Below are 27759 nucleotides of genomic sequence, written 5' to 3' on the forward strand. Positions count from 1 at the left end.
CAAAAATTCTTCTCTTAATCAAAGTGATGCCACATTTTTTGAGTAAAAGCCAAAGAGTGATAACATATATATTTTTTCCTTTTTGTGAATTACATATATCCTTGCAGTGCTTGGAAATAGAATATTTGTCGTGACAAATCTTTAGTGCAACATATATACTCCTCTGAATACTATGATCATCCAGATATGTCAATTCTTCTATTGTCTTTCGATTTCTTGAAAGATAAAAGAGTATGCAACTCTGATTTCTTTTCACGCCTACAATTGCTTTGATTTAAAGCTAATACAAAAGGGTTCCATGATTCATCACGTCTTTTATATCATAGAGGCCAATGTCAAAGATAACCTAAAAGCCATTTGATGACCGACACTTCTACTAATGTAATAATACATGTAAACATTTGAAGACCGACAACAACAACACGATCAAAGAGTTCAGATTTAATTTTCAATCAGCATGCAATCGGTGGTGCTGCTGCTATAACTACTATGATGGATTAGCTTAATATCGACCAAAGACATACAAGAGAGAGGTGCCATCACTTCAGACTTGGGGAGATGCCATCACTTCAGACTTGGGGAGAATCGGTCAAAATCTCGCAAGATATATCAATTTCTTAGCTGTGAAATTGGTAAAAGAAAAAGAAGACGCAGAAAAAGAACAAACTCAAAGTTGGACAATAAAAAGATCTCAGACTTGATATGAAGTGGGAGGACTATGTATTCTTTGTTCACTTCCTGGATCCCTCGGATGATTTCTCAGACCTCTCCGCCAAATAATGCTCAAGCATGTCTTCCTCATCATCTGCAATATCAAAATAAAAGCAGTATCGAGAGCTCAGTTATACTGATTTGACAGAATTTTATTTCAACCAAAGTATCCAGTTATAAGAAACCGATAGTCCCAGGAACAAGGAGGAAAACCTTCAAAGTCGTCATCAAACTCAATGTCTTCCTCTTCCTCTTCAGACCCTTCAGCAACTGTAGTTGCACCTTTCTGGGAAAAGAAGTTCAAGCTTTACTTATCTCACACATTAAATAGAAAGGAAACTAATAAACCTAATAGTTGCTTATGATGAGAGATGAGGTTAGAAATGATACAGCCATTTCGTAGCGAGTATTTACAAAAGATGACAAATATTTTTACAGGGTATACATCAACATCAGTATTTACAAAACGCAAACAATGAAATGAGATACCACTGCATGTCTTCCACTCTCAAACCACTGTCTTCCAGTAAGCTTCTTCTCCTTTGTTGATGTTAAAGCAGAGTCTGGCATTAACCTGCACAATTACATGACCTTCAGAGCTTTACCTCAACAGGTTTCAACTAAATGGCGAAACAAATATCTCTACCAATATAGTTATCAATTATACACAACATATTGGATACATGAATTTGACTCGGTGACCTAAAGAAAAATAGATGAACCAATCACCAGCATTCTTTGCTTATGTACATCACAGAGAGCTTTAAGTATATTTAAGGAAGTATGCAAACACATGCCATGGTTTTGTTACCACTACAAAAATCCTCCACAGAGAGCTCCAAGTGTATTTGTTAAATTACACAAACGTGTGCCATGGTTTTGTAGCCACCATGAATATCATCGAAATTTGTTTTCCGTAATACTTGAAAATGAGAATAACATTCAGAAAGCACCTTACTTTGCATTGAAGATAATAGTGCTTACTTGGCTCGCTCTAGTGCTAGTTCAGCTTCAAATCTTTCTCTCCAAGAAACAAAGGATTCTACGGTAACCGGTTCTCCGTGTGGAACAATAATCTGAAAGTTTTAGATACAAGGTCAATTGAAAAGTCGATATGAAAATATATACCCATGTATTATTTTCTCAACTTGAGAACATTTAGCAGTATGATAAAGCATTATAATGTGCTACAGAAAATTAAGTTACGAGCATGAAATAGAATAGCCAGTAACTAAAGACAAATTGGATGAACTGTTATCTACTCCTCTAACTCCATGGTGTCAATAGGTTCGGCCAAGATTAGGCCCTTCAAATTATTAAATATTACACAAGATAAATGAAGTGAAAATCCTATGCAAAATAATCACTGTACCTCATCTTTAACTGCATCATTTTCTTCAGAATCTTCAATTCCAACATCATTTCCATACGCTTCACTTAACCACTCTTTAGCTGATGTGACTAGCGTGTAAATCATTGCCATGCCAAGATTCTCAGATGCCTAAGGAAAATATTGAGCAACGGTTTACTTAAAGGACAAAAACAATAAATTCCAGTATGTAAGAAAGCAACTGAGACTGCAAGTTACACCAAGAATAGATAGTTGAGAGCATTAAATGATATCTAAATTATTGACTCACAAGAATCGATAGTTGCACCTCACTGACTGACGCATGTGACCAAAAGCATAATCTAGATAGATAATACCATCTATAGAGTTCCAATGATAAATCCATAGCTGCCATCTACAACGAGACACAAGGTTCCAAATATTTGTTGGCCTTGGACAGCAGCTATTGTCAGTGAAAATATTGTTAACAAAGAAAATTGTCAAGTACGACTCTGTTGGGGATACTTTATTAAAACATCTTCATTGGTGTTTGAAATGAAAGATTCATCTTAGTTGCTATTCTGAATGTATTATAATTTGTGATCAATGTGACATGTACAGAGGCTAATTCATGACATTCATTGAAGGATGACACCCTGGATGGATAATTCAAAAGCTAGCTTATTCTAGTAATATCTGGAGATTGCACAACTGGAGTTGTGCATTGAGAAGGATATCAACCTCTCACTACGAATGCTTGCACTCATTTCACAAGGGCATGGATAATCATCAATTGCACTTAAATCCTTTATTGCAGTACACAGGCACAATGCAAGATAAGATTTGGAAAACTTATCCAGCAAAGAAAATGAACAAAAAATTATGCATAATTAGATAAGAAAATATGCAATGAAATCATTCCAAAAAATGTACCTCCTGGAGAAGCTTTTCTTTCAAACTTGTCAGATCTTCTGGCCTAATGCCTCTTAAACTGCAAGTCACAATGGTTTTTACATAACTACTTGAAGCTGAGAAAGTTGATACTCTGTAGCTATCTAAGGGAGTGACATCGAAAAGAAACAAGCTCATATATACACACTAAGTTGAGAACATAAAAGATGTTACTTCTCTAAACTGCCACATGAACACTCGCCTGCTAACCTTTTAACATTCAGAAGTGGGGGTTCGTCAGGATACTTTTCAGTGTGAGAAAATATCAGACCCATCTTAACTGCAAAATAATTTTATACTTCAGCTGGCACCATTCAAATATTAATTTCAAGTATCTTGACAAACTGCTGCTGTTTCAAAAAGCTGTCATTTTCTTCTAAGATGCTGGTAATGAGGTACTGAGCTAAGTTTGTGAAAATTACATTTTTTACGTTTTATTGATGTTAAAAAATTTGGAGATAAATAAAGATGAATTGACAAACCTGGAGTTGAAATTGACTCATCCACATCATTATCCTAATAAAAAAAAGATACTGACTTAGTAAAAGAATAAGAAATAAAACTTGCATATTAAAAATTTAAGGAGACCCAGCAAATATTTGATCAAAAATTGGCCAACCTTTCACAATCCTATAACAGAATAAAAGATCAATCCACAAAAGACTTTAAATGTTTGTTTTGCTTGTCAGACAGCAAAGGGAGCCTGTCTTCTTCTAACAATATCTTGTATAAATAAGGAGCTCCTGCTAAACGTTCTTTGTTCTGTTTCACTAGTGCAACTTTCTACCAGGCATAAGGTAAGGCAATTTGACCAAGTGAACAAGAAATACACCAAATTGTTGGTTGAAGAAGAAATGAACATTATTGTAGCCAGTATGAGTTTATGATATTGAATAAAAAAATTCTAAACTACGGAGAATGATGCTTCCAGTTATTGAGAGTATACCTCACATGTTGCTAAACTCAAGAACATCATTTTCCAATGTCCATATTGTGTATGTTGGATATTCCTTTTAATTATGAGCTGCTTAAAGTTTTGACCCCTAACCCATTGTATCTTAGTTTTGAACTTTAAAATAAACTGTCAAAAATCAATTCTTAGCTGTAATGCTGAAAAGAGAAACATCAATTCGGTAATGAATTAATCATTTGTTTTCTGTTACTATTACTATTTCTTTTAATTTTCGCTTAAGTTCTCTGTTTGTTTACTTAGTGAACTTTAAGGAACAGAAGTTTTCATGTCTCAGGAAAAGCTTATTGAAGTTCCAACTTGAGCTGGTCTAAGATAATGGACTACAAGGGAGCCACAAATTTAACAAAAGTGAGACTATGATAAACCAAAGTGTGTCCTATTTACCATATCCACACAGGCTCCTGTCTCTTTTAAAGCCTCGAGGAAGGGCATGAGGCTGCAATATGACCTTGACTGTCCAGATAAGATGAAATTGAGATTCTTGTTTGACAATCAATTTTCAACTATGTATATATCGTGGGCCTCTTCCTTCACACATCTCCCTCATTTATATCTTCTCCTTCACGCTTGTTCAATTATCTGCTGCTTCCACTAGAATTGACTAGATGCTGTTTTATCAAGGTAATCCTATAACGAGATGTGAGGTGTTACCAAAACACAGATGGGCACGTACGTGGATTGAGGTCAAAAAAATTATCATCTCAGGAACATCAAAAAGACATAATTCCAGTCCACAAACTATTTACAGACGTGGAAATTTGCAGGAACGGGGTTATGTCACCTGCGGAGTTAGTGAAATAAGAAAACACCGATTTTGAGTGCTTAGCCCACTCTCACTGGAATCGATCTCTGCAGATTTAACCACGGAAAAAAAGGAGCAATTAGAGGCAGCAAAGAATAGAATCAAAAGTACGACCAAGTTTACGATGAGGCCGTCGGAGACCTTCGATATCGTCCATGAGAATGGCTTGTAGCGCCTCGATCTCCATCTCCTGCTCCTGAGCGTAATCTGTAGCAGATGGCGGCGCTAAGCGAGGCGCTGATGGAAAGGAGCAAAGCGAATTCGAGACGTATCACAACAAAGAGAGTACCGGCCATCGTCGCCGGAGCTGATTCGAAGGAGGATTTCTACTCGGCCCCACTTCGTCCGATCGATTCGTCCGGCGAAGAAGATGCGAAGGGGGCGATTTGGGCACGGAAGAAGCGAGAGAGCATGCGGCCGCCGTCGCGGGGTCTAATAAAGGGCGTCGTTGGACCCGTTAACCCGTTTTTGTGACCCTATTGTCGGATTCGGAGTCTTTTAAGTTTATACATCCTTCTATTGTGCCCGATAATATCCTTCTTCAGCAGATCTTAATCATGATTAGATGTGCTAATCTTCATTATCTATCATTTGAATTCTTAATTTATATTAGTACTCTTTAGAAACTCAGCATAAAATTAGAAATGATAAATATATTTTATATTTGTTTGATTTGAATAAACTAATATTAATCATGACTGGAAATAGTTAATTTGAATTTATTGAATGGATGTGGACAATCATAATATTGATGGGATACACATATCATATCAAAATTTATTATAATATATATACACACCTCAGAAAAATAAAAAAATTAAAAGAACAAATTTATGACATAAGTACAAATATTTAATCCACATCATGCAAGTCTAATACATTAACCAAACATAAGACAATCTGAGTAATGTTTATACAAACTCAAGGAATTTTAGTGGTTGTGTGTGTGAGTAGCAACCCAAAAACTGAGGGGTACTGTGAGTTAGATTAAAAGATGAACACATATCTAAAAAGATTGGAAATAAAACCAAAATAAAAAAGAACATAAAATATTTATGTAGGTGATCTCAAATAATTAAAACATTATGAGTTGTTGCTGCTGCCTTTCCTGAAGTTGAAGGGATTTACTGATATACCTGAATTCAGTCAATGTGAGAGCAACCAGGGAGTTTTCAACAGAGTTGCAGGTGTTGGAAGACTTGATGTTCTTTCTTCTGCAAAATAATTCTTTCCAAAGAACAGGAGACAGGTAGCTTTCTTGGAACAATAATGCATGCCTGAGGTGAGTTGCCAGATCCCATACAACTCATTCACACTTTGCTGAGAACATGCCCTTCTCCAAGAAAGTTCACACTTAGTTTCAACCTACAAGATATCAATACATGAAATAAGCTTTGTAACAAAGATTGAAAAGTATTTATGGCATCATGTAATTGATGACTTTCAAACAACAGCTATGTATACTATATCCTAATCTAAGCTCACTACCAATGTGTTACTCTTGTTTCTTTTCCAATAAATGGAGGAACAAGCCCACCAAACTTATGATTGGGTACTTAAGTTGACAGTAGTAAATCTTGATGAGTATCATACAAGAAACTATAAGCATATTTAAATTTGCTTTCAAAACCTTGAGCAACCTTTTGATATTTGAAGATTCTGGCTAGGTAAAGATCTTATCATTCATCACTTACCTTTACAAATAAAGGAGAAACTTTTTGATAATTTTTGCCCCCTCAAACACATTGCTAATCATAATCTGTATGCATTTTCACACAAAGAACTGAAAAGTTCACAAAATCTTGAAACTAGGAGCTGCAATAAGTATGGAAATGAGACAATTAGTCGATGAGAAATTGGTCAAAGCTCTAAGTCAAATAATTAGAAAACCAAAAACATCTTCTTCTCAGAACAATTAAGTGGTAATTTTCATGCAAAGCTGCTCCCAGATTTATTTTAAGCAACAGAGGAAACACCTGGACAAAGTTTGTAATGAGGACGAGTTCCATCCTTGAACAATCATGTTTCTAGAGGAACTTCCAATCTCCTGTATACGTGCCCTGCCTATAACCCAGATTAGCACTCTGATTAATACGGTACAAAGAAATCCATGGATATGCTCCTTCTTCCTACTCTCTAATCCATATAAATAATTCATAAATGAAAGGAAGGAAACATGCACCAGTTTGTTCCGTACAAGTGTAGATTGATGCTTTTGAGCAGACCACTCATCTGGTTCATTTCCAAGCACTATAGGGAAACTGGTTGGTAAGGCTTAAAGCTACTGCATCAACCTTCGAATTATCGCAAGTATAAATCCTTTTGATAGTATGCAACACAGGGCATTGCCAAGGAAAAGTAACTATTGAACATTAGTGCCAAGGTTCCAAGCCTCCAATACTGATCTCCTTGTCATTTCTTTTGAGCCAGGCTTTTGGAATGGATGAGTAGGCAAGTTAAAAGTTTGAAACAATCCAGTGTAGTTGAAAAGCTCAAACAATTTCTACAAATTGTTATGCATTAGCGTTCTGCCAGTGGCCAATTCAAAACTGCTACTTAAAAACTAGGTCTCAAAGTTCTCAGAAGCACCTCCAAACCGTTAAGTGTAGCGCTTGACCATCAGGCAACAAGTTCCAGCTTCCATCCTTCTCAAAGTCAATTCCAGTGAATCAGACTGCTTTGAGATAAATCTCGAGCTCACAAAAAAATAAAAAAATCCTGAGCAGCAACCTGAACACCAGCATATTTATAAATTAGAACAGTATCACTGTGATTAAAAAGTGCAAATAAAAAATCATCATTTGATATATTGAAATTAATATGGTGGTGGTGATGATGGCAGCCAGCAGAATCAACTGCCAAATAGTCTTCGAATAAAAGTGAGCAACTTCACTTTATGTTCCAAAATGCAACAGGAATGGCATCAAAGATAGATATTGGAAAACATTAAGATTTTAGCAGAGACCCATTCTTTCCTGTGCATGTCTTGTTTCCTGACTATCTAACCCTCCTCAGAGCTTGCACATCCCTTTCTAATCGGATTAGTACAGAGAAGGAATCTCAATGTATACTATTAGTCCTGCATGACAAGCATTCTTGTTCAGCTTGGATTGCAAAATCTAGCAATAATGGGAAGAAACATCTTTTTACTGGTATCAATGATTATGTTTACCAGAAACACCAAGACAACAAAGGACACAACACAGCAAAGAAAAAAGAAAACAACATATGAAAATATAATAAAAATGAATTAAGGGAAAGATCTTCTCGTAGTCCTCCTAAAAACTACAGATGGGTAAGCTGACAAAAAAAAAAAAAGAAAAAAAGAAAGAGGCCACCACATATTCTACAAAACCTGCAGTGGTTTCCGCTATGTGCAGTATTGTTGCGTTCTTTCTATAGTGGAGATGCTCCTGAAAAATTGCTTAGAGAACGTATCCGTTGCCTAAGCTACATATCACATGCAATTTGTTCTCACCCAAGCTGGCTCCTGTTAATGAATGCTTATTCATTGTCTATATCTATTTTAGCATCCTATCAAAGCAGAAGATAAGAAGAGGAAATGCACATGCAAACATCAAGATCATTCCAAACTACAGAGCCAACTCCAGGAAATCTGCATCAAAGTTCAATCCTTCATGTTTAGATCACTTATATTCAAATTATGCAAATTTGCCAATTATTAGTTTATTCTCCAATGCTATCATTTCAATACTTTCGTCTATCCCCGGGTAAGAAAGAACTCCTCCCCAGGCAAGAATTACTATTCCCCGAGTTGTCATCATCATTGTCATGATAAATTGTAATTCTTGAACAATGAACGTCGAGTAAGTATGAATACCCGGAGGAAGTTGTATCTTGGTACGTGTTACCATTAATTTGACTATGACCAATATTCATTTTTTTTTTAATTTGTCATAGTTCCTACTGGAAAACATTACTTTTCCACCAAAAAACAAGATCTCCTTCTTCAAAGATTTTTCATACGATGATGACATTTTTTCTCGATGATAGTTGTCTTCCCTGGTTTTACAGGTAAACGAAGGGTGTAAATCTGTCACCAATATAACAATAGGAGACAGATGTTCAGGAGATAAATCAGCAAGCTGCAAGTTTATAATTAACCCTCTATCCTCAGATGAAGTTCCCAACTTAAAAAGCAAGCCATTGTACATTTGTAACAACCTTCCATTAAAATGAAATGTCCATCAGTTAGCTTAAACACACTATTATCAAAAAGTTAAGGTGACTAGAAGGATGACGATGACGACGACAAGAATAAAAAGAAAGAAATAAAGAAGGAAAGAAAGAGAGACAAAGAATATTAGTTTGGCTCACAAGTCAAAGGATCTGAAAGTTACAGATTTCATGCATCAATGGTGAAATTGACAGATTTTCTTTTTAAGTAATGGAAGGGATAATTAACCCATCGTGAAGGTGGCCGAATATTAGTTTGGCTCATAAGTCAAAGGATCTGAAAAACAGATTTAAAAGACCAACAAAAACAGCAAGAACCTAAGAATTTTGCACAAATGCTAAAGCTATTAGCAATTCTTATTGCAGCATAAAGTAATATTCCTTTTCTTTCCGTTATTCCAGAGTGATATTCTAACAGAGAACATAATATGAAACAATTCTATCAAGATGTAAAAAAAGACAAATGGGTTAATGAAAAAGAACATGGAGGAAAGATGGGTCTTTTTGAATAAATTCATAAAAAATTAATAGAATATTGACAAAAACATTCAAAAGAACCAAGTAATGGAAAAGAAAAGAAACCAACCATCATGAATTCTAAGCAATCAACTTTAACAGGAAATGCGCCAGAACAGTGACTTGACACAAGTGAAAATGGTTACAAGGGCTATAATCTCCCAAAAGGGGCAGTGCATTACATAAGGCTCCTGCTAGTGTGAGGTCTAGGGATGGTCAACCTATATGTCTTACATTTACAATAAGAGATGCCGTTTCCCGATACCACCCTCACAAGCCCTTAATCACTCTTCTTCTATTTAAGGCCTAATTTATATTCACTAATAAAGATACGGTAAGGGGACTCAATCCCTTGAGAAAACGACCAGCAGTAGTTGTACAGAAGCACAAGAAGCAACGTCACACTCGGGCATCAATGTGGCACCACATCATGAGACAAGTACCAGGGCGCTGGATAATTAAAGCGCAAATTTAACTCGACTCTGCCTCCCTCTCTCTCCTCCCACCACGGAGGATTCCCGGCCTCCAAACACACCAAACTGCAAGAAACTGTAACATCCTAGCCACTCAAACGGAAAATGAAGCATCATTTGGTAATATTAAGTGGACTTGACGAACAAAAGTGTGAGACGACGAAAGAGATGAGGATAAAAGAAAAACGAAAAAGAAAAAGTCCTACCCTTTTCCAATGCAGTTCACATTTCCCGCATCAATAAAAGAAGATTTGGATGGACTTAAACTCCCATCAAAACATAAAGAAAGATTCTTTTTCATCTTTATCAATGACAACATAAAGAAAGATTCTTTTTCTTTCTTCCTTTAATCGCCAGAAGGGCACTAAGGAATGGTGGCCCTAACTTAAGAAAATGAATAAGTACCTAAGAATTGCTGGCCCTAGCTGCAGAGGAACGTCGATTTTCCAGAACAATTTCATGTAAAAATACCTAAAGTTGACAAAGATTTAGAATCAAAGGGGAAAACCACAAGTGGCAAGTGGCAACTCCAAAACCCAAACTCTACGACTTCATCGGAATTCCCCACGCACCCTCTCTCTCGATAGTCAACCTCGCCCTCATCGACTCCCGTTCACGGAATTCGATGCAATCGGCGCCCTCATCCCTCTCATTCTGCCTCCTCATGGGCACCACGATCGCCACCTCGAAGCCGATCGAGTCCCGGTGCTCGAGATTCTGGAGAGGCGATCGGAGGCTGAGCCGACGGCGCCGAAACCGAATTCCGAAAGGAGGATGGGGAGAAAGACGGGCACACGAGAAGGGAAACGGGGAGGGATCGAGATTTAAGACTGGAGGAACCCTTGGCCCTGAGGCGGCCCTCGTCTTTCCAGCTTTCCGGTGCTTCGTCTTCTCGAGCAATCCCAAGTCGGTGAGGGACACGACCGTTGACGTCGGTTTAGGGCTTATATGTACTCCACGTGGGGCTCGTGCTACGACCGGGCTCCGAAACATCGCACGGTCACGGTCTGAATCACTCACTACCATTTTCATGGATGACCTGGACGATTCTGGAATCTGACACTGGCGCATCCGAGTTGACATCACCCCTGGAATATTATCGAGCGTAACACGTGCAAGTACGCGATAAGCCGGCGAGGCATATAAGATTACTAACACAAAATAAAGAGGTCGAGATCGATTTCAAGCACGCATCTCAACGTCATCTTACACGCCCAATTGCATCACACCGATGAAAACATGTCAAAGGATTCACAACAGAAATATAATATGTAAGAAGAAAAAATCAAAATTGAATACTACCGACAGCAAATGTCACGTCGTTATGACATCACTTTTCCTAAATAAATCCTAAACCATGAAATGGTCAATCCACTTTAAAGCCCACATGTAATACAAATTTATAAGAGTACTTTGAGGACATGAAGTAGGTTTCCACACCTCTCCCTAAGTTTGTCTGGGCCCCGCGTGCGGGCTTGTCAGAGAGAGCCACGTCGGAGGGCATAGGATGAGGTCGGGTCGCTGCGTACGTTTATCTGGAGTCTATGATGGTGTACCGAGGGGGTAGGTTTTCGGGGACACGGAACCCGCACTCTTCCACAAACAAGGAAGTCGAGACCGAGAAATCAAAGAGAAAGATAGGAATCGGGAGGGCTACACGTGAGCGGGGCCCGTCCATCGACAGAAGCAGCCGTCGCCCGTCACCGTCAGATCCAAGGAGAGTATCGCAAACGCCCGATCCGAAGAATAGCAGGTGGAGACGAGAGAAGGGTCGGCGGCCGCAGTAGCGAGCGAATCCCGCGCATCGGTTCCTCGGTGGCCATTGTTGCCTCTTGGGAGGGAGGAGCGGCCGCGCGGAGATCAGGGGACGGCGGGGGACGGAGGAACCGAGACGCGATGGATCTGCTCCCCGCGGAGGGTCCCTCGTCGATGGGGGCCCGGCGGCAGGGGTTCCGCTCGCTGAAGCTGGCCACCGTCGCCATGGACGAGCCCCTCGCCGAGAAGCCCGTCGGCGTCGACTACGGCGTCCTCGACAACGGCCTTACCTACTATGTCCGCTGCAACCCCAAGCCCCGAATGCGCGCCGCCCTCGCCCTTGCCGTCAAGGTCGGGTGAGTCCGATTCCGACCCGGTTCTTCTTGAGTGATTGATTGATGATGCCTCCACGTTCAAAATCGCGATCGTTCCACGTATGCTTTCTATTTTTTCGCATCTACTTAAGAAATTAGCCACCGTTCTTGGCTTCTTTTATTTGGTGCCAATGGGAAGTGAATCTCGTCGAATTTCTGGTGAGACGAAACCAAAAGCAGGTAGACACTGTTTTATTGAGCATATGGTGGGGAATGCCTATGTGTGTAATTTCTTGTGCTTGCTGGAACAAAATATTCGATCCTGGTGATTTATATTTTTTGATATTTTTCTTTCAATTTCATTTTTTAAACATTTCTTGCTGGATATATTGAAATTTTTGTTCTTGTTGGACATTATAACAGCTCAGTTCTTGAAGATGAGGACGAGCGTGGTGTCGCTCACATAGTTGAACACCTTGCTTTCAGTGCGACCAAGAAATATAATAATCATGATATCGTTAAGTTTCTAGAAAGCATTGGGGCTGAATTTGGTGCTTGCCAGAATGCTTTGACATCTTCAGATGAAACCATATATGAATTGCTCGTTCCAGTGGATAAACCAGACCTTCTATCACAGGCAATATCAGTTTTGGCAGAATTCAGTTCTGAGGTTGGACCATATACTTCTTTAGTTTTAACGATAGTTTGCTCAATTGTCTTTCATTATTAAGAATGTTTAAATTTTCTTAGGTTCGGGTTTCTTCAGAGGACCTAGAAAAAGAGCGTGGTGCTGTTCTGGAGGAATACAGAGGAGGGCGTAATGCTGCAGGCAGGATGCAGGACGCACATTGGGTGTTAATGTTTCAAGGTTCAAAGGTACACCTGGTTTTTTCTTAATTTGTTGGTTCTCAAAATATGGACCGATCAAATAAACTTTGTTTACATCCAGCTATAAATTATATTAGGTTCTCATTTGTTGTTTTTTTTTCCTTATTCTGTTCATGTTTTCTTTTCTTTTTTTATTTCTTTTCCTTTTTTGTTTTCTCATGATAAGCTGAAAGTAATGTTATTTAACAAGTTCCATCTTTGATTAACTGGGAAAGGTAGAAAATGTAATGTTTTTACTCAAGGTTTGACTTGCTGGTCCAAGTCAGTGTGCCGGCCAACTGGCGACACGGCATGTGTTGCTTTGTACCGGTGGTACCGACACATGGTACGTCGATGCATACTGATGATTCGACGAGGAAGAAAAAGAGGTTGAAGAGGAAGGTCTGGTGGAGGAACAGAGGAGGAAGAAGGAAGAAGAAGAAGAAAGAAAAGGAGGAGAAAAAGTGCAGCGATACCTGGGAAGCAGTGGCAGCGTTGAAGGGAAGTAGTAGTATCACAGCCGCGAAGAGGTGGTGTCGTTGCAGCATTGCAATGGCGAAGCGGCGAAGAGACAACATCGTTGCAGCATCGCAGCAGCGAAGAGGCAGTGTCGCTGCAGCATCACAGTGGCGAAGCAATGAAGAGGCAGCGCCGTTGCAGCATCGCAGTGGTAAATCAGTGAAGAGGTAGTGTCACTGCAGCGGCGAAGAGGCAGTGCTGCAGCTTTGTATGCGAGAAGAGCCCTGATATGTTCTTTTTAATGCTGAAATGGACTGGGGTCCACCACTTTTTGATTTTTTATTATTTTAGTGAAGACTGCCTGAATTGGGGTGGTCCGTGTATCGGTCCACGCTTGGACTGGTATGTACCACCAAAATCATACCGTTTCGGGCGGTACAGCAATCCCTGCTTTTACTTGTGAACAATTAGACGTAGCCTTGATAGAGGTTCACATGAGGAGATCCATCTATAATGATATGGCAACACGAGGTGAGACAATTATTGATAGTGGTGTGTAGAGAGGCCTAATAAGACTTTATGAGAAATTATATATAAAAATTTATTTATTTTTATTTAACTAGGGTTATTGTGGGTATGCTATTCTTGCAGTATGCAGAACGTCTCCCGATTGGCTTGGAAAAAGTGATTCGAACGGTTACTCCTGAAACTGTTAAGCAATTTTATCAGAAATGGTACCATTTAGGCAATATGGCTGTTGTTGCTGTGGGGGATTTCGCTGATTCACAGGTTCGATCTCTTAGATTCACAGATTTTCACAACATTTTCAATTGTTGCTATTGTTCTCATTATGTTTTCCTTATCACAATTTTAATTTTTTGTTAATTCTGTAGAGTGTTGTTGAGTTGATAAAGAGTCACTTTGGGCAAAAAAATTCCAACTGCATTCCTCCACCAGTCATACCAGATTTTCCTGTGCCATCACATAAAGAACCTCGGTACTCCTGCTTTGTTGAGTCTGAAGCTGCTGGAGTAAGCACCTTTAGATAACTCTTCTATCTTTTAGGTGATGTGCATGCGTGTCAGCATGCACATATGCCCTTCAACAATAACAACAATATTGTTATCCACATCAGCAGAAAATTTATATGTATAAATTTTACTTATTTCTTGTCTCTTTATTTGGATAAAAACAGTCCGCGGTAATGGTCAGCTGCAAGATACCAGTGGACGAGATGAGAACTGTGAAGGATTACAGGGATTCACTTGCAGAGGCGATGTTCCATTGCGCGTTAAACCAGAGGTTTTTTAAAATATCCCGCAGGACGGATCCACCATACTTCTCTTGCTCCTCAGCTGCAGATGCTCTTGTCCGTCCTGTGAAGGCTTACATCATGACCTCCAGCTGCAGAGAAAGGGGGACAATTGAGGCTCTTGAGGCAATGCTAACTGAGGTAGATTTGACAACATGAGATTATATTTTCACATGTTGGCTTGTGCGATTCTTTTGCTAAATTTGACATCTTATATATTAAGGTGTTTATTTATTTTTCAGCACCTTTCTGACAACTTCTTTACCAGGTTGCTAGGGTTCGTCTTCATGGTTTTTCTGAGCGTGAAATATCCATTGTACGTGCTTTGATGATGTCTGAAATTGAATCTGCATATTTAGAGAGGGAACAAATGCAATCAACAAGTCTGCGAGATGAGTATTTGCAAGTAATTCCATATCACTATCTTGACATACTTTTCTATGCCATCCACTTCCTTTCAATGGGTTAAATTATACATCTATACTTTTCTGACATTAAAGAAATTTGAGATTTATGGAATATATCCTGTGAAGATGATGTAACAGTGATCCTTGTAGATCTTACCAACAGTGATTTACCTTTAGATATCTAAGCAGGTGCTTTCAAACAGCATCCTGGCTGATGAATGAGAGTCAGCAGTTAGATAGGACTAAAAGGCTGTTTCACAGAAAGATGAGACAAATATATTACATTACAACCACAAATAAAAAAGAGAAAGAAGGTACTGCTGTTTTATTTTCCAGCAGAATAAAGGATGAGGAGAGAGAGAATAATAGAAAAAGAAGAGAAATGAGATGAGGTCGATGGCCAAAAGGAAATGATGTTACTAATTCAATATGAAATATGACGAACCAGGCTGAATACCTACCTCTTTTATTGTTGACTCCCAAGTATTGGAGAGTTGAAACATTAATTGTTTGTATGTTTACTAGGTCTCTTAAAACAGGAAATGAATAATTAGGTGAAAGACAACCTAAACTAGACCTAATTAATCTGGATTAGTTCTGGAGTAGAATCAGTCCAAAATGGACTAAACTGGATTGGTTTATTACAAACTAAGTTTTTATGACAATACTGCAAAATACCAAAAAAAAAAAAAAAACTGAGGCTTAAACTATGGCGTGATCTAAATCTTAATCACATCAAATTAGGTTCAATAACAATAAATCTATTTTTTATCCTTCTAATGAGCCTTCAAAGATAATAGACTTAGGGTTGCATTGATCTTTCTCTCTCTCTCTCTCTCTCTCCCTCCCTCCCTCCCTCCCTCTGTGCTACCCCTCTACATATCAACTTTCTTATCAACTTTGCCTCATGTGACAGTTTAACTCATCACATTGGTTTAGGCATTCAATTACTACAACGGACATGCATATGTTTTTTGATGCAAAGGAACAAGGTTGCGGTCTTCTTTCATTAACGACGTGAAATAAGTTCTAACATCTTAGACGTTTGCATATCCAATTCAATGATATATTTTTTGCATCTTTTCTAATGACATCTTATACAAGGCTTTTCATTATGAATAAACTTGCTTATCATTTACAATTTTGCACATTGTCTTGTATTGCATGTTCTCATCATAAGTTGCATGTATGGTGAATTGGGGGAAGGCCTGTGCATTGCGGAGAGTTTGCTGCATTGCAACCAACAAGTTTCTGGGTTAAGGGCAGTAACATTGTTTACATCTGATTCACTAGACCCCACGAGGGCATGAGTGTCGTGTTATGTTTTTATTCATGTATTTTTTTGCAGTTTTCTGAGTGCATTATTTGGATACTAAATGTTTAGGTAGGTGGACCATAAACTAAAGCCATGTCCAGCTAAACTTGTACATTATTTTTTTGAACTATAGCTAGTTATTTGTTTATTTCATTTCTTCATTTGTTCAACTTTACCCATTAGTGAAACGTTTAAGATTTCCTTCACAAGCAAGTATTTTATTCCCATTAAGAACACCATAATGCCCCCACTCGGACCTGATTATTCCATTGTTAAAAGTTCAGCTGCAATCTGTCATGAAATGAAGCTGATATTCTTGGTATGTAGGTCTCACAGATGTTGAATGCATATCGGTATAATTGCTTTTCTTTGTTGCTGGTTTAAAAGTTGTTTTTCTTTCACTACCAGTTACTGTTTACTGAACTTTTTTCTATATTGAAAAGCATCTAACTGTTACTACTCCTGTGAAAATTGCAGCATTTTTTTCGCAAGGAGCCTGTTGTTGGTGTTGAATATGAAGCACAACTACAGAAAACTCTTCTGCCACGTGAGTTAATACAACATATTTAAATATGTTTCTATATCTTGACTTGTTATACTTGCAGATGTTCTTGACAAGCACAACACAGTTTTGTGTTTCTTTTTGACATCTTGGACTTGCTTATATTATTTACATTAGTGTAATGACATCTAAATCATCTTTGCCAATTGAAACTAGATGTTGAGGGGTCGTGTGAATTAGTATATATTGTTATTCCTGATTGCTATCCCACAATTGTGCAGACGAATGTGGGATGTGTTAAAAATAAATATTTTGATTGGTAACTTATATTTTATATCATGACATGGCTTCATGGTTTTGAATGTTTCATGATATGATATGACAGAGAGACAACAAAGAACATAGAAAGCCAAAAATCATTTAGAACATATGCACACACTTGAATTGTAGGCAACAATTTCAATAGGCGCTCGAGCGAGGCGAGGCGAGGCCCGAGCGCCTCGCTTCATGTCCAGGTGCCTCGTTTCAAAAAGGCGCCACCTAGGCGCTCGCCCGAGCCCAGGTGCCAGGCGCTTTGGGCGAGTGCCCGGGTTAAACCAGGCGACCGAACTAGTGTTTTACGTTTGGATCGATATCAGCCTCCCAACATCCCTCTCGTGACTTCCCCAACCCTAACCTTGCTCATTGCTGCCACTGCCACTATCGCCGCTCGCTGCTCCTGCTGCTCCCGCTCGTCGCTCCCGCTGCTCCCGCTCGTCGCTCCCGCTGCTACCGCTGCCGCTACTCGCTACTACTGCTGCTACTACTACCGTCGCTCGCCGCTCCCTCTCCCGCTGTCATTGCCACTGCTCGCCGCTATCTTTGTCGCTGCTACTATCACCGTTCGCCGCTATCTTTGTCGCTGTCACTATCACCGCTCGTCGCTCCCGTTCCCGCTGCTCCCGCTCCCGTTGCCACTGCCATTGCGCGTCGCTCCCGCTCCCGCTGCTACCGCTGTCGCTGCCATTGTCGCAGCTCACCTCTCTCGCTCCCGCTCCCATTGCTTGTTGCTACCTCTTCTCACATCGACTTGATAGTATACTATTAACAGTATACTAGTAACAATATTTTTTTATTTATTAGTTAATAATATATTATTTTTATTTTAATACTGATAATTTTTATTTATTTAAAATTATTGTTATTGTTTTGAATTTTGAGTTTTTTTTTGTTAATGTGATATTGCGATTTTGTAAGATTTTTAAATTTAATATCATATTTTTATTTAAATAATTATATTTATTAATTATATTATATATTTTTATATTTTAGTGTCTCGCTTCGCTTGGGCGAGCGCCTAACGCCTCGGGCGTTTTTGGACCTTGGCACCTAACGCTTTTTAAATCACTGATTGTAGGTTCCGGAGATGTCTTGTTGGGTAAATCCTTTATTAGCTTGCATCAGAGTTTACTGCATTTGGTTTAGTAGCATAGGATATTATATATTTTTGTACAACTGCTCTCTTTTTGGTGTTAGATGGCATTTGATGCTCTATGTCTTATGAACCCGAGTGAAGATAAACATATATAAAAAGTTTGTTACTAAAATAAAAATATTGAGATGGATGTGGAGTTGTTAGGACAAATAAGAAAGGATATATAAAATGAGGAAGAAATATTTAAGATAGTATGGGCATGTTCCGAAATCTATTGATGTAACAGTTAGAAGATGAGAAATAATTATTATTAGTGGTACAAGGAGAGTTAGAGAGATCTAAAAGGGACTTTATTAGAAACTGTAAATAAAGATTTAAATACTCTTAATTTAATTCAATATATGATTTTTTATAAGCTTCAATGGCAACAATAGATTCAATGGCGAGACAGGATCTACGTAGCCATCCCAAATAGGTGGAACATTACTTGGTGTTGTATGTTGTGGTAAGGGTTCAGAATTTGTATTTTCCAATAATTGGCACCAATTATTGGTGCATGTAAGTTGGAATGAGTGAAGCTTCTCATGAGTTGCATGTAAGTTGGTTTTAACAACTTTAAGAGAATCAAAACTTTTTTGTAGATATTTGTCATGAATCTTAATAAATCAAACATGCTTCTGTGCACCTTCTAATGTTGCTTTTTTTTTTCTTGTAAAAAAATCTGCATTAAATTGATTAAAGTTCATACAACTCAAAGGAGGTATCACACTTCTCAAAAAGGAAGCAAAATGAGGTGACTAAATTGTGTGCGGAGGTATTGAGGTCTCTGTTGATGTGTGTCCATTGTGTAACCTCAACTGTCTTAGCATAGTAGAAAATGTCATTCAGAAGGATTTTAAGTGCCATAGGATGCTGGGGTTAGAGAGCATGTTGATGAGGCTTTTCGAATCATTGAAAATTTTGATTCTTGTCAGATTCAGTTGCTGTGCAGCCTTGAGCCCCTCAAGGACAGCGAGCCCCTTTGCTTGTAGGGGAGAAGAAGGAGGGTGTCTGCTGCATCTTGCCAGATTCTGATTGTTCCTTTTATCAGTTAAAATGAAACCAGAACCTGCAAAAATGGAAGAAGGATTGAATGAGCCATCACATAATAGATTAAAAAGATGATCTTGGGGGTGATTAGTGGCTGAGTTATCTTGGGTAAGGTTCAATCTGGACCCCTCAGAACGGGTGATGGAGACAAGGCCATCATCGGTGAGAACTGCAGCTTTACACCATTTGGAGCCAATTTGGCAGTGACTAATGTTCCAATTGACAGCACAAATTGAGGAACAACTTTTTGTTGGTTTGGTTATAGGTCAACTTGGGACCTGATCTGGGTTGAACACCTCTAAGCTTAACCTATCCTGATCATTTCACCAACTGCACAACTTTAACTTGAGCACATCCTTTATGACGTTTGGTTGGATCAGTCAGGTGCTATCGGTTACTTGCAAAGCCAAGAAGCCCTTTCCTTTAGAGACAGATGGAGAGAGATACAGAGATAGCATTGAGAAGGAGTGAGTTGATACCAGATAAGGTTGAAAAGGAGACATGGCAACAACCTCGTATCGTAATTTCTTGTGGCACCACTTTCCACAGGAGACATCATTACATTTTCTAAGGAGCAAGACATAGCCTCCTGGGTGCTTGTGCATAGAGCTACTTAGGTTTTTCCTGTCACCTTCTTATTGTATTTACCATACATTATATTGGTTTGTGTTTGCAGTGGGAGTTCAGGACTTGAGCCCTAGCCTAATACATGACAACTGAGAATTACTGAAATCGAACCCAACTGGATGTTGATACAGAAACCTGTCCTAGATTATCCAAAGTTCAATGTAGCCATAAAGGTCTTGGGTTGTCCTGCCTTAGTTGCAGATTGCAACACTACTTAAATAGCTGATTGATATATCCTGTTCACTAACATACAATGAGAAAAGCCTGTTCGTTATTTTTGTTTTGTGATGTTCTTTTTGTGGAACAAGGACGTGCATGTGTCCATGATTTTCGTGAACTCGAAGGAGCATTAAATAGTAAGTGATGTTCCATAAAGTGTGTTTGACAGTTACAACTTTGTTTTATGCATCTTTATTTATCCGAGATTTATGTAATTAATAATGCTAACAGAGGTGAATTTTTGGAGAATTGTCATCCTTCTTGTCTAACCACAGAGAGGTTGCATTTCATAGTAGTATGCTGAGCAAATAATTTGAGGATACAATCAAATATAAAGAAATTCGTTATGCCTTGTAACTGCCAAATCTCAGCTATGCTGATTTGTTGGAAATGTATTACTTTGATCCTAGGGAATCACTTTTATTGTGGTATCTAATACATCATGCATTCATTTATATTTTAGTTGCATCTTCTACTTACTGCTTTATGCATGCAAATGAAACCATCTCTCTCTTTCTCTTTAAACTTAGTTTCCTGATTCTTTTGTAAATCCTGATCTTGATATCCAAACTTTGCATAAATATATTTCAGACATCTCTCCAGCTGAGGTATCAAAGTTTGCTGCAAACTTTTGTACAACATGCAGCTGTGTCATAAAAATAGTTGAACCTCGAGCTGGTGCTACATTGGATGATCTGAGAGCTGCTGTATTGAAAATTAGCACTCTGGAGGAGGAAAGAAGAATTTCCCCATGGGATGATGAACATGTTCCTGAAGAAATTGTTACTGACAAGCCCATTCCAGGGTAGGCATTTGCTGCATGTCATACAACTTACAATTGTAACCTAGTTTCCTCAGCATTCCTGCTTTCTTTCTTAAGTTGCCATTTAATAATGACTGTTCACTGTTTAGGAACATGCTAGGATTGTCAAGAGATGCTAGTGTTCCAGAATTGTCTGGAAGTTCTAGGGTTCTACTTGGACCAACTTTCTAGTGCTTGATGTTCAGGAGTCCTAAATAATGACAATCTTGTGTTTTAATTAGACTTGTCGAAGGTTCTGAATCTAGACGTGACCTGGATTAAGACATAGATTTGTTGTTCTGGCCTCTGTTTTTGGATATTTCTGCTCTGTGTTGCTTCTGTTTGTCAGTAAAGTTTGTGCCAAATTCGGTAGATTTATTTAGCATACTTTTAAAGTAAATCGCTCGGTAAATTCGAAGTTATTTATGCAAACAACTGTATTTGAAATGAAATCCTGCTGATATATCTCTGCATTTTGGACCTTTAAATTCAGTTCCATTTTGGCATGAATTCTCTGGTCTACTCCCCTCTTCTATTCCTGAATAATTATTACTGTAGGTAATCATTAAAGCAATCGTAGAATTTGATCCTTAGTACGTGTGGCTCGTTGTGCAGTATGTTAATGTTTGCCACAGATTTAATTGATTATCAATTGCATGACATGGATCTTGTAATGTCCTTGCAGTTACATGCTATTTGGATGTTTATGTTGCAAAGTCACATATTAAATATCAAGTTTCTCTCTACCTGTCTTGTCTAGTCCTATCTTGATTGAGAAAGCAACCTTGACAGTCTGAATCATCTGTTTATCTATCATAATCTGGCCTTAGGCTAACCTCTACCAATATTGTTAGTTTCACTTTCATTGGAATGTTACAGATATGTTTTTCCTTTTCCTTTTCCACCAGGAGCATCATAAATCAGATAGATTTCTCACCTATTGGTGTCACTGAGTTACTTCTATCTAATGGAATGAAGGTCTGCTATAAGTGTACTGATTTTCTTGATGATCAGGTAATGATAGAGTGATGTACTCAACAATTTTCTTTCTAATTCATGTGTTTTCTAGTTTAATAAATGCCTTTCTTAGGCATAGATCTGGCCATTGTGTTCTCCAATGTGGTTTTTAAGCAAAAGCAGTAGTAAGCAATGTACTCTTAGGGATATGTTTGCAGATGAAAATTATCATTTTTTTTATTTTATTTAAAACCTTTTTCTGTTGGCTGCATGTCACATGTTATTTAGATCATGCTTATTGTAGTTTATGTTACTTAGATTATGCTCTTGGCACGAGTGCAATATAAATTGTGGGCATGGTATAATCTTCTTTTGCAAGGTAACCCAACACAAGATGGTAATAGGCCTTTTGTGTTTCGTCAGTTCTTATAATTAAAATATTTTAGTGGCACTTCGGCTTTCCACTAGAAAGCTCATGAGTTTTACCAGTAATTTCTTCAGTTTTTGTAATTAAAACATTTTTATGTATTTAGGTTTACACTTTTGTGTTTTGTCTGTTATGCACAATTTTCCTTCCAAGTACTAAAGCATGTCATTATCAGCAGAGGACTCTTGCATAATACAAGTACCCAAAAAAGAAGGGTTTTCATGAGTCTGGTTTGCAGTTGTATATCATTACATTCTGACTCATGGTCTGCCTGATATAAACAACTCAAGAGATATATGAATACCTTCTCAATATTTTAAAGTCCATGTATTGGCCATGCATTTAGTGTAGGATTTACATTGTTTATCTCTGATGCATAACTTCAAAATAATGTTCCAGAAGGTTATTATCTTTCTTCCTGCCCTTGCTTAACTCTCCCTTCTCATATACTTTTAAGCAGGTAATTTTTACTGGTTTTGCATATGGTGGTTTGTCTGAATTGCCAGAAGCTGAGTATATATCTTGTTCAATGGGATCAACCATTTCTGGAGAAATTGGAATTTTTGGATATAAACCTTCTATGCTAATGGATATGCTTGCTGGTAAGAGAGCTGAAGTCAGTACAAAAGTTGGAACTTATATGAGAACCTTTTCTGGCGATTGCTCACCTACTGATCTGGAAACTGCCTTGCAGGTTTTTCTCACTTGGGTATTTGTATTTTTTTTTTAACCACATGCATGCACACCGATTATACACGTGCCCACACACTCAGTTTTGGTGGATATCGATTTGGTTACGTTGCATCACTGTCTTTATGCTCTAATGCTTAAGCAGGCATGTCAATTAGTGTTTTCTTGGAGTACCTGTATATTAAAAATTTTCATTGCAAACCTTGTTGTTGATTGTTTTTCGCTGGGATAGAGGGGTGCTCTTTGGTATGATCGACATGATTCAACTTACAGCAATCCTTTTTTTTCTTCACTTACAGAAAGATCTGACATCAGTCTTCATGCATATTAGACAATTTTTTTTTCTTCTTATAAGTAGTGATATTTGACATGGCGACACTATTGTGTCTAAGAACCAAGATCATCTAATTATCATGGACTAAACACAGTGATATATAGGGCATTGTTTATGTTAATGTCATGGTTGGATCATGCAGTACCAATAAATGTCACATTTCAAAACACAGTTACATTCTTAGTGTCAGTTTTATTATCATGATTATAAATCTCATATGCTTATCCTATTTGCTACATGTGCAGCTTGTTTATCAGCTGTTCACTAGAAATGTTGCACCAGGGCATGAAGAAGTCAAAATAGTGATGCAAATGGCAGAAGAAGCAATTCGAGCACAAGAAAGGGACCCCTACACTGCATTTACCAATCGTGTGAGAGAAATCAACTACGGGAACTCATACTTTTTCCGGGTATGCACGAGTGCTGTGTTTTTTCTACTATTTTCTTCTTCATTTTTAAAATTTTTTACCATGGCAAGCAATTTCTTGTTCATGCAGCCAATCCGAATTAGTGAACTGAAAAAAGTGAATCCCATAAGAGCATGTGAATATTTCAACAACTGCTTTAAGGATCCATCTAGCTTTACTGTTGTCATTGTTGGAAATATTGATCCAGCTTCATCGCTTCCTTTAGTGCTGCAGTATTTGGTGAGAATTGCTTTGCTTTGAGCCAATTTCAGCTTGGAGCATTATTCACTGTTTATGATCTGTTTCTGCTGATTTATACAGGGTGGAATACCAAGGCCTTCTGAGCCAGTTTTACAACTCAACCGTGATGACCTAAAAGGCCTGCCATTCAAATTTCCTGCCAGCATTGTCAGGTTGATACTCCAGTAGCTTCTGGTTCTGCATTTGATCTTTCCTCTTCCATGAGATGTCTGTGTTCAAGATTTTTCACATGTACCATTCCATTCTTTTGCATGTCAGCAGAGAGTCTATTAGGTACTAGGGTTTCTCTAACAGAATGTTCTTTTTTTTTTTATTTAAGAGAGATAGTCCGCAGTCCTATGGTGGAAGCTCAGTGCTCTGTCCAGCTGGCCTTTCCAGTGGTGTTAAAAAGTACATCAATGGTAAGAAATGTGCAAGTCCTGTGATTATATATTTGTGTCAACACTTAGATCAACTAGACACTCTTATTGTTTTTCTTTTTAAACTGGAAGATGGAAGAGATTCACTATGTTGGATTCCTGAGTAAACTTCTGGAGACAAGGATTATGCAAGTTCTTCGGTTCAAACATGGGCAGGTTTTTAATCTTAAATTAACACTCTTCTATTTGATCTTTAAGTGATCTTGTATTCGTGGTGAAGAAGTTTGATCTTATTTACTCTTTGGATGCTTCAGATATACTCTGTGAGTGTTTCCGTTTTTTTGGGTGGTAATAAACCTTCAAGAACTGGAGATGTCCGAGGTGATATTAGTGTATATTTTTCGTGTGATCCAGACATCTCATCCAGGCTTGTAGGTTTTTTTATTTCTCTCTTGATACCATATTATTTTGTATGTGTATGTTCTTGCAGGAGCTTCCATGTGAACTGTTTAACCTCTAGGACGCTTTGTTCAGGTTGACCTTGCATTAGAGGAGATTTTATATCTACAAGATCATGGCCCATCGGACCAAGATGTATCAACTGTCTTAGAAATTGAACAGCGAGCCCACGAAAATGGATTGCAGGTTGGTTTATAACTTTATTCTAGATCAATATCTAGTTATCATTACAGCATTAACACTTTGGAGCCCTTCCAGGAAAACTATTACTGGCTAGATCGAATTCTGCGCAGCTACCAATCAAGAGCTTATTTTGGAGATGTCAGTGACTCATTTAAGGTAGACAATGTTGTTTTAAGTGCTGCACCAGCATTTGATGCATTAGTTGTCAGTTGTTTCTGGCTTGAGTAGATATAAGCAAGGTCTGCAATACCCAATGATACCGCTCGTACCGGGTGGCACGTACCGGTCCATCAGTAGACCGGTTCACGGACCACACACTATCGAGCGGTACCATCGATTGAGGCGTTATCGTCGCCGATTGAGGCGTTGTCATCAACGGTGACCAAGGGAGAAGAAAGAAGAGGGAGAAGGCGAAGAAATAAATAGTAAAAAAGGGAGAACTTGGAGATCGTTGCTCTCCTCCTCGTCTGTCGACGACTTCTCATCCGCGCGCGGGAGAAGAGGTATCGGTGTCGCGGGGCGAAGAAAGGCGAAGATTTTTTTTTTCTTCTCTTCTTGGGCGACGTCTCCTACAAATTTTTTTTTTATCTGCGATGTCGCTGAGGCGACGTCGCCCGAGAAGAGAGGCGACGTACCGTACCATACCATACCGTACCGAATAAGTCTCGAAATTTTGGTACGGTACAAAATTTCAATCCTTGGATATAAGTTTTGATATCTAAAATTGTTGGATTTTTCTTTTGAGGATAGCTACAATCTGAATTTCAAAATTGTGTTTCATTCTGAAACATCTAAATTTTTACAGAGATATTTATGGGTTAAAATTTCTCAGGATTTTAGTAATTATTTGCTTCTCTCCATTTGTTTTTTTGATGCATTTTTTTTTCCCACATACCTTTATTATGTTCTTCAGCTATAGCAGATCAGAAGCTGCAAGAAACACTTTGTTTGTTATTGCATCCCATGGTTCCATGAATGTACATCTGACTTCCTTTTATTGACATTGCAGCACAACAACAAACCATCTAATTTTCATGAATGAAAATATTTCTTTTCTCTTTTCTATTAATCCCACACATGTTAACGGTATCAAGAAAGAAACTTACAACTACATTTTCGTTTAACATTGTGTCCATTTTCTGATTATTGTTGTTGGCTGATATTCTTTATAAATCAATTCATAAAACATGTCAATTTTCTCTGCCAGCGCTTTTTCTCTTTGAAGATTTTGTAGTTTGACATGCTTCTAGTTTTTTTTTCCTTTTACATTGATCTTGCAATGAAATGTTTCCTTTATGTTTTCTTTACATCTTTGTTTATGCAGATTCAAGATGAAGGACGGACTAAAGTTAGGAAAGACTTAACTCCATTGACCATGCAATTGGCATTACAAAGAATCTTGCCTTTTCCATGTAAAAAGCAATATACAGTTGTTATTCTTATGCCACAGATATCTCATCTGAGCTTCTTGAAGTCATTAATTCTATTAAGCTCCGACGGGTTTACAAGAAATGTAAAGGTTGGACATGTTTGCTCTTCCTACTTTGCAGAACATTTTTCTTTCTGTTTGCTCTTCCTTTCATTATAATCGCCCTAAACAAACCCTTCAACATTCATGAGTTCAAGGTTGTATCTATTCTCATCCGGCATCATTGTTTAACTTTCTTGAGACAACTTAGTTAAAAATATGTGAAAAGATAGGTAGAGAAATTTTACTCTGCTAGCTGCTACCGATAACTGTGTTGGCTAATTGTCACATTAGACATAAAAACAATCTCTCTATCCGATGCATGTTAAATTATGAATTAACATTCAAAGTTGCAGCATATATGGGTTAAAATACTTTGAATGTCATGTCACTGTTGGTATAATTATTAGGCATATTGTCTTTTTCCCCACTACACATGCAGTTGTTTTGCCCTCCATTTTCTTAGAGTCTAATTTGATGTATTTAAATAGAGGGTAGCATTTTATGATTGGTGATAGTTCCATTCATTTGGTGTCATTTATCAATGCAATCTGTGGAATATTTTGCAGATTTTGGTTGGTGCAGCAGGTGCAGTGGTTTTAGCAGTAAGTTTGTGGAGATATTCACGTAGTGCATTGAACTCATAAAAGACTCTACTTGGAGATCTGCGGATGATCACTGGCCATAATGATGAGAACTGAATCCTTGTTTGGAGTGTTTAGAAGACTGTTAGCATTCAAAGGACTTAGAAGTTGGTGATTTGTGGATCCAACCAAACTGGATCCTGAATCACTCGATACTGAGGCGGCACGGCCCTCAACTCACTCTTGCTCAAGGTTCTGTCTCTTCATTACTTCTTGTGGATGCAGTTACATCCTGTATAAGCATATCATAATTTGTTGTTTCAATTTTGACAAAGCATTGAGGACTAGGCAGACGACGATATCTGGCTCATTCAGATTCATACTATTTCGATAACCCATAGTGTTGAAGAAATACATAATCGTGTATACTCGTTTTTAGACCTTTTTCTGACTAGAGAATGTAATAAGAAAATTAGCTGCTTGACATGTATTTCCTGTGCCATGTTCTGCAGTGACTGTTGACCATGTGCCGCCTTTAAGATGCTTGTGATTAGAATCGGCATTGATCTGCAATTGTTGTAGAACAAGGTCTCAA

At 38.2% G+C, this 27759-nt stretch overlaps 2 protein-coding genes across 9 annotated transcripts; one reads left to right on the plus strand and one right to left on the minus strand.

The window, feature by feature from the left end:
- Window positions 1-281: 281 nt before the first annotated feature.
- LOC103993781 (uncharacterized) lies at window positions 282-10867 on the minus strand. 7 transcript variants are annotated; one of them, XM_065119921.1, is made up of 16 exons: window positions 7733-10867; window positions 6965-7497; window positions 6744-6831; window positions 6462-6582; window positions 5904-6132; window positions 5057-5351; window positions 4909-4974; window positions 4747-4814; window positions 3475-3508; window positions 3203-3272; window positions 2975-3032; window positions 2084-2212; window positions 1696-1787; window positions 1201-1285; window positions 925-997; window positions 282-805 (listed from the first exon to the last, which is right to left on the minus strand). In XM_065119921.1, exons 6-16 carry the CDS (start codon window positions 5061-5063, stop codon window positions 732-734), a joined length of 756 nt encoding a protein of 251 aa, XP_064975993.1. In that variant the 5' UTR covers window positions 5064-5351; window positions 5904-6132; window positions 6462-6582; window positions 6744-6831; window positions 6965-7497; window positions 7733-10867; the 3' UTR covers window positions 282-731. The 7 variants fall into 7 exon arrangements, with proteins under 7 accessions (XP_064975993.1, XP_064975992.1, XP_064975991.1 ...); XM_065119920.1 differs by having other exon boundaries at window positions 6950-7497; XM_065119919.1 differs by having other exon boundaries at window positions 6462-7497; window positions 7733-7846; window positions 10526-10867.
- A 713-nt stretch (window positions 10868-11580) lies between these two features.
- On the plus strand, window positions 11581-27654 carry LOC135581939 (zinc protease PQQL-like). Of its 2 annotated transcripts, XM_065119922.1 has the most exons (21): window positions 11584-12064; window positions 12446-12692; window positions 12773-12898; window positions 14000-14137; window positions 14242-14379; window positions 14544-14801; window positions 14929-15066; window positions 16860-16929; window positions 20825-21038; window positions 21944-22049; window positions 22880-23113; window positions 23689-23853; window positions 23941-24090; window positions 24172-24263; window positions 24431-24512; window positions 24603-24686; window positions 24785-24901; window positions 25005-25115; window positions 25188-25268; window positions 26437-26631; window positions 27150-27654. In XM_065119922.1, the coding sequence occupies exons 1-21, from the start codon at window positions 11850-11852 to the stop codon at window positions 27225-27227; spliced, it is 3039 nt and encodes a 1012-aa protein (XP_064975994.1). In that variant the 5' UTR covers window positions 11584-11849; the 3' UTR covers window positions 27228-27654. The 2 variants fall into 2 exon arrangements, with proteins under 2 accessions (XP_064975995.1, XP_064975994.1); XM_065119923.1 differs by lacking the exons at window positions 25188-25268; window positions 26437-26631; window positions 27150-27654 and having other exon boundaries at window positions 11581-12064; window positions 24785-24851; window positions 24961-25098.
- Window positions 27655-27759: the final 105 nt, after the last annotated feature.

This window comes from Musa acuminata, chromosome BXJ2-8 (assembly GCF_036884655.1).
Source record: "Musa acuminata AAA Group cultivar baxijiao chromosome BXJ2-8, Cavendish_Baxijiao_AAA, whole genome shotgun sequence".
Classification (NCBI taxonomy): domain Eukaryota; kingdom Viridiplantae; phylum Streptophyta; class Magnoliopsida; order Zingiberales; family Musaceae; genus Musa; species Musa acuminata.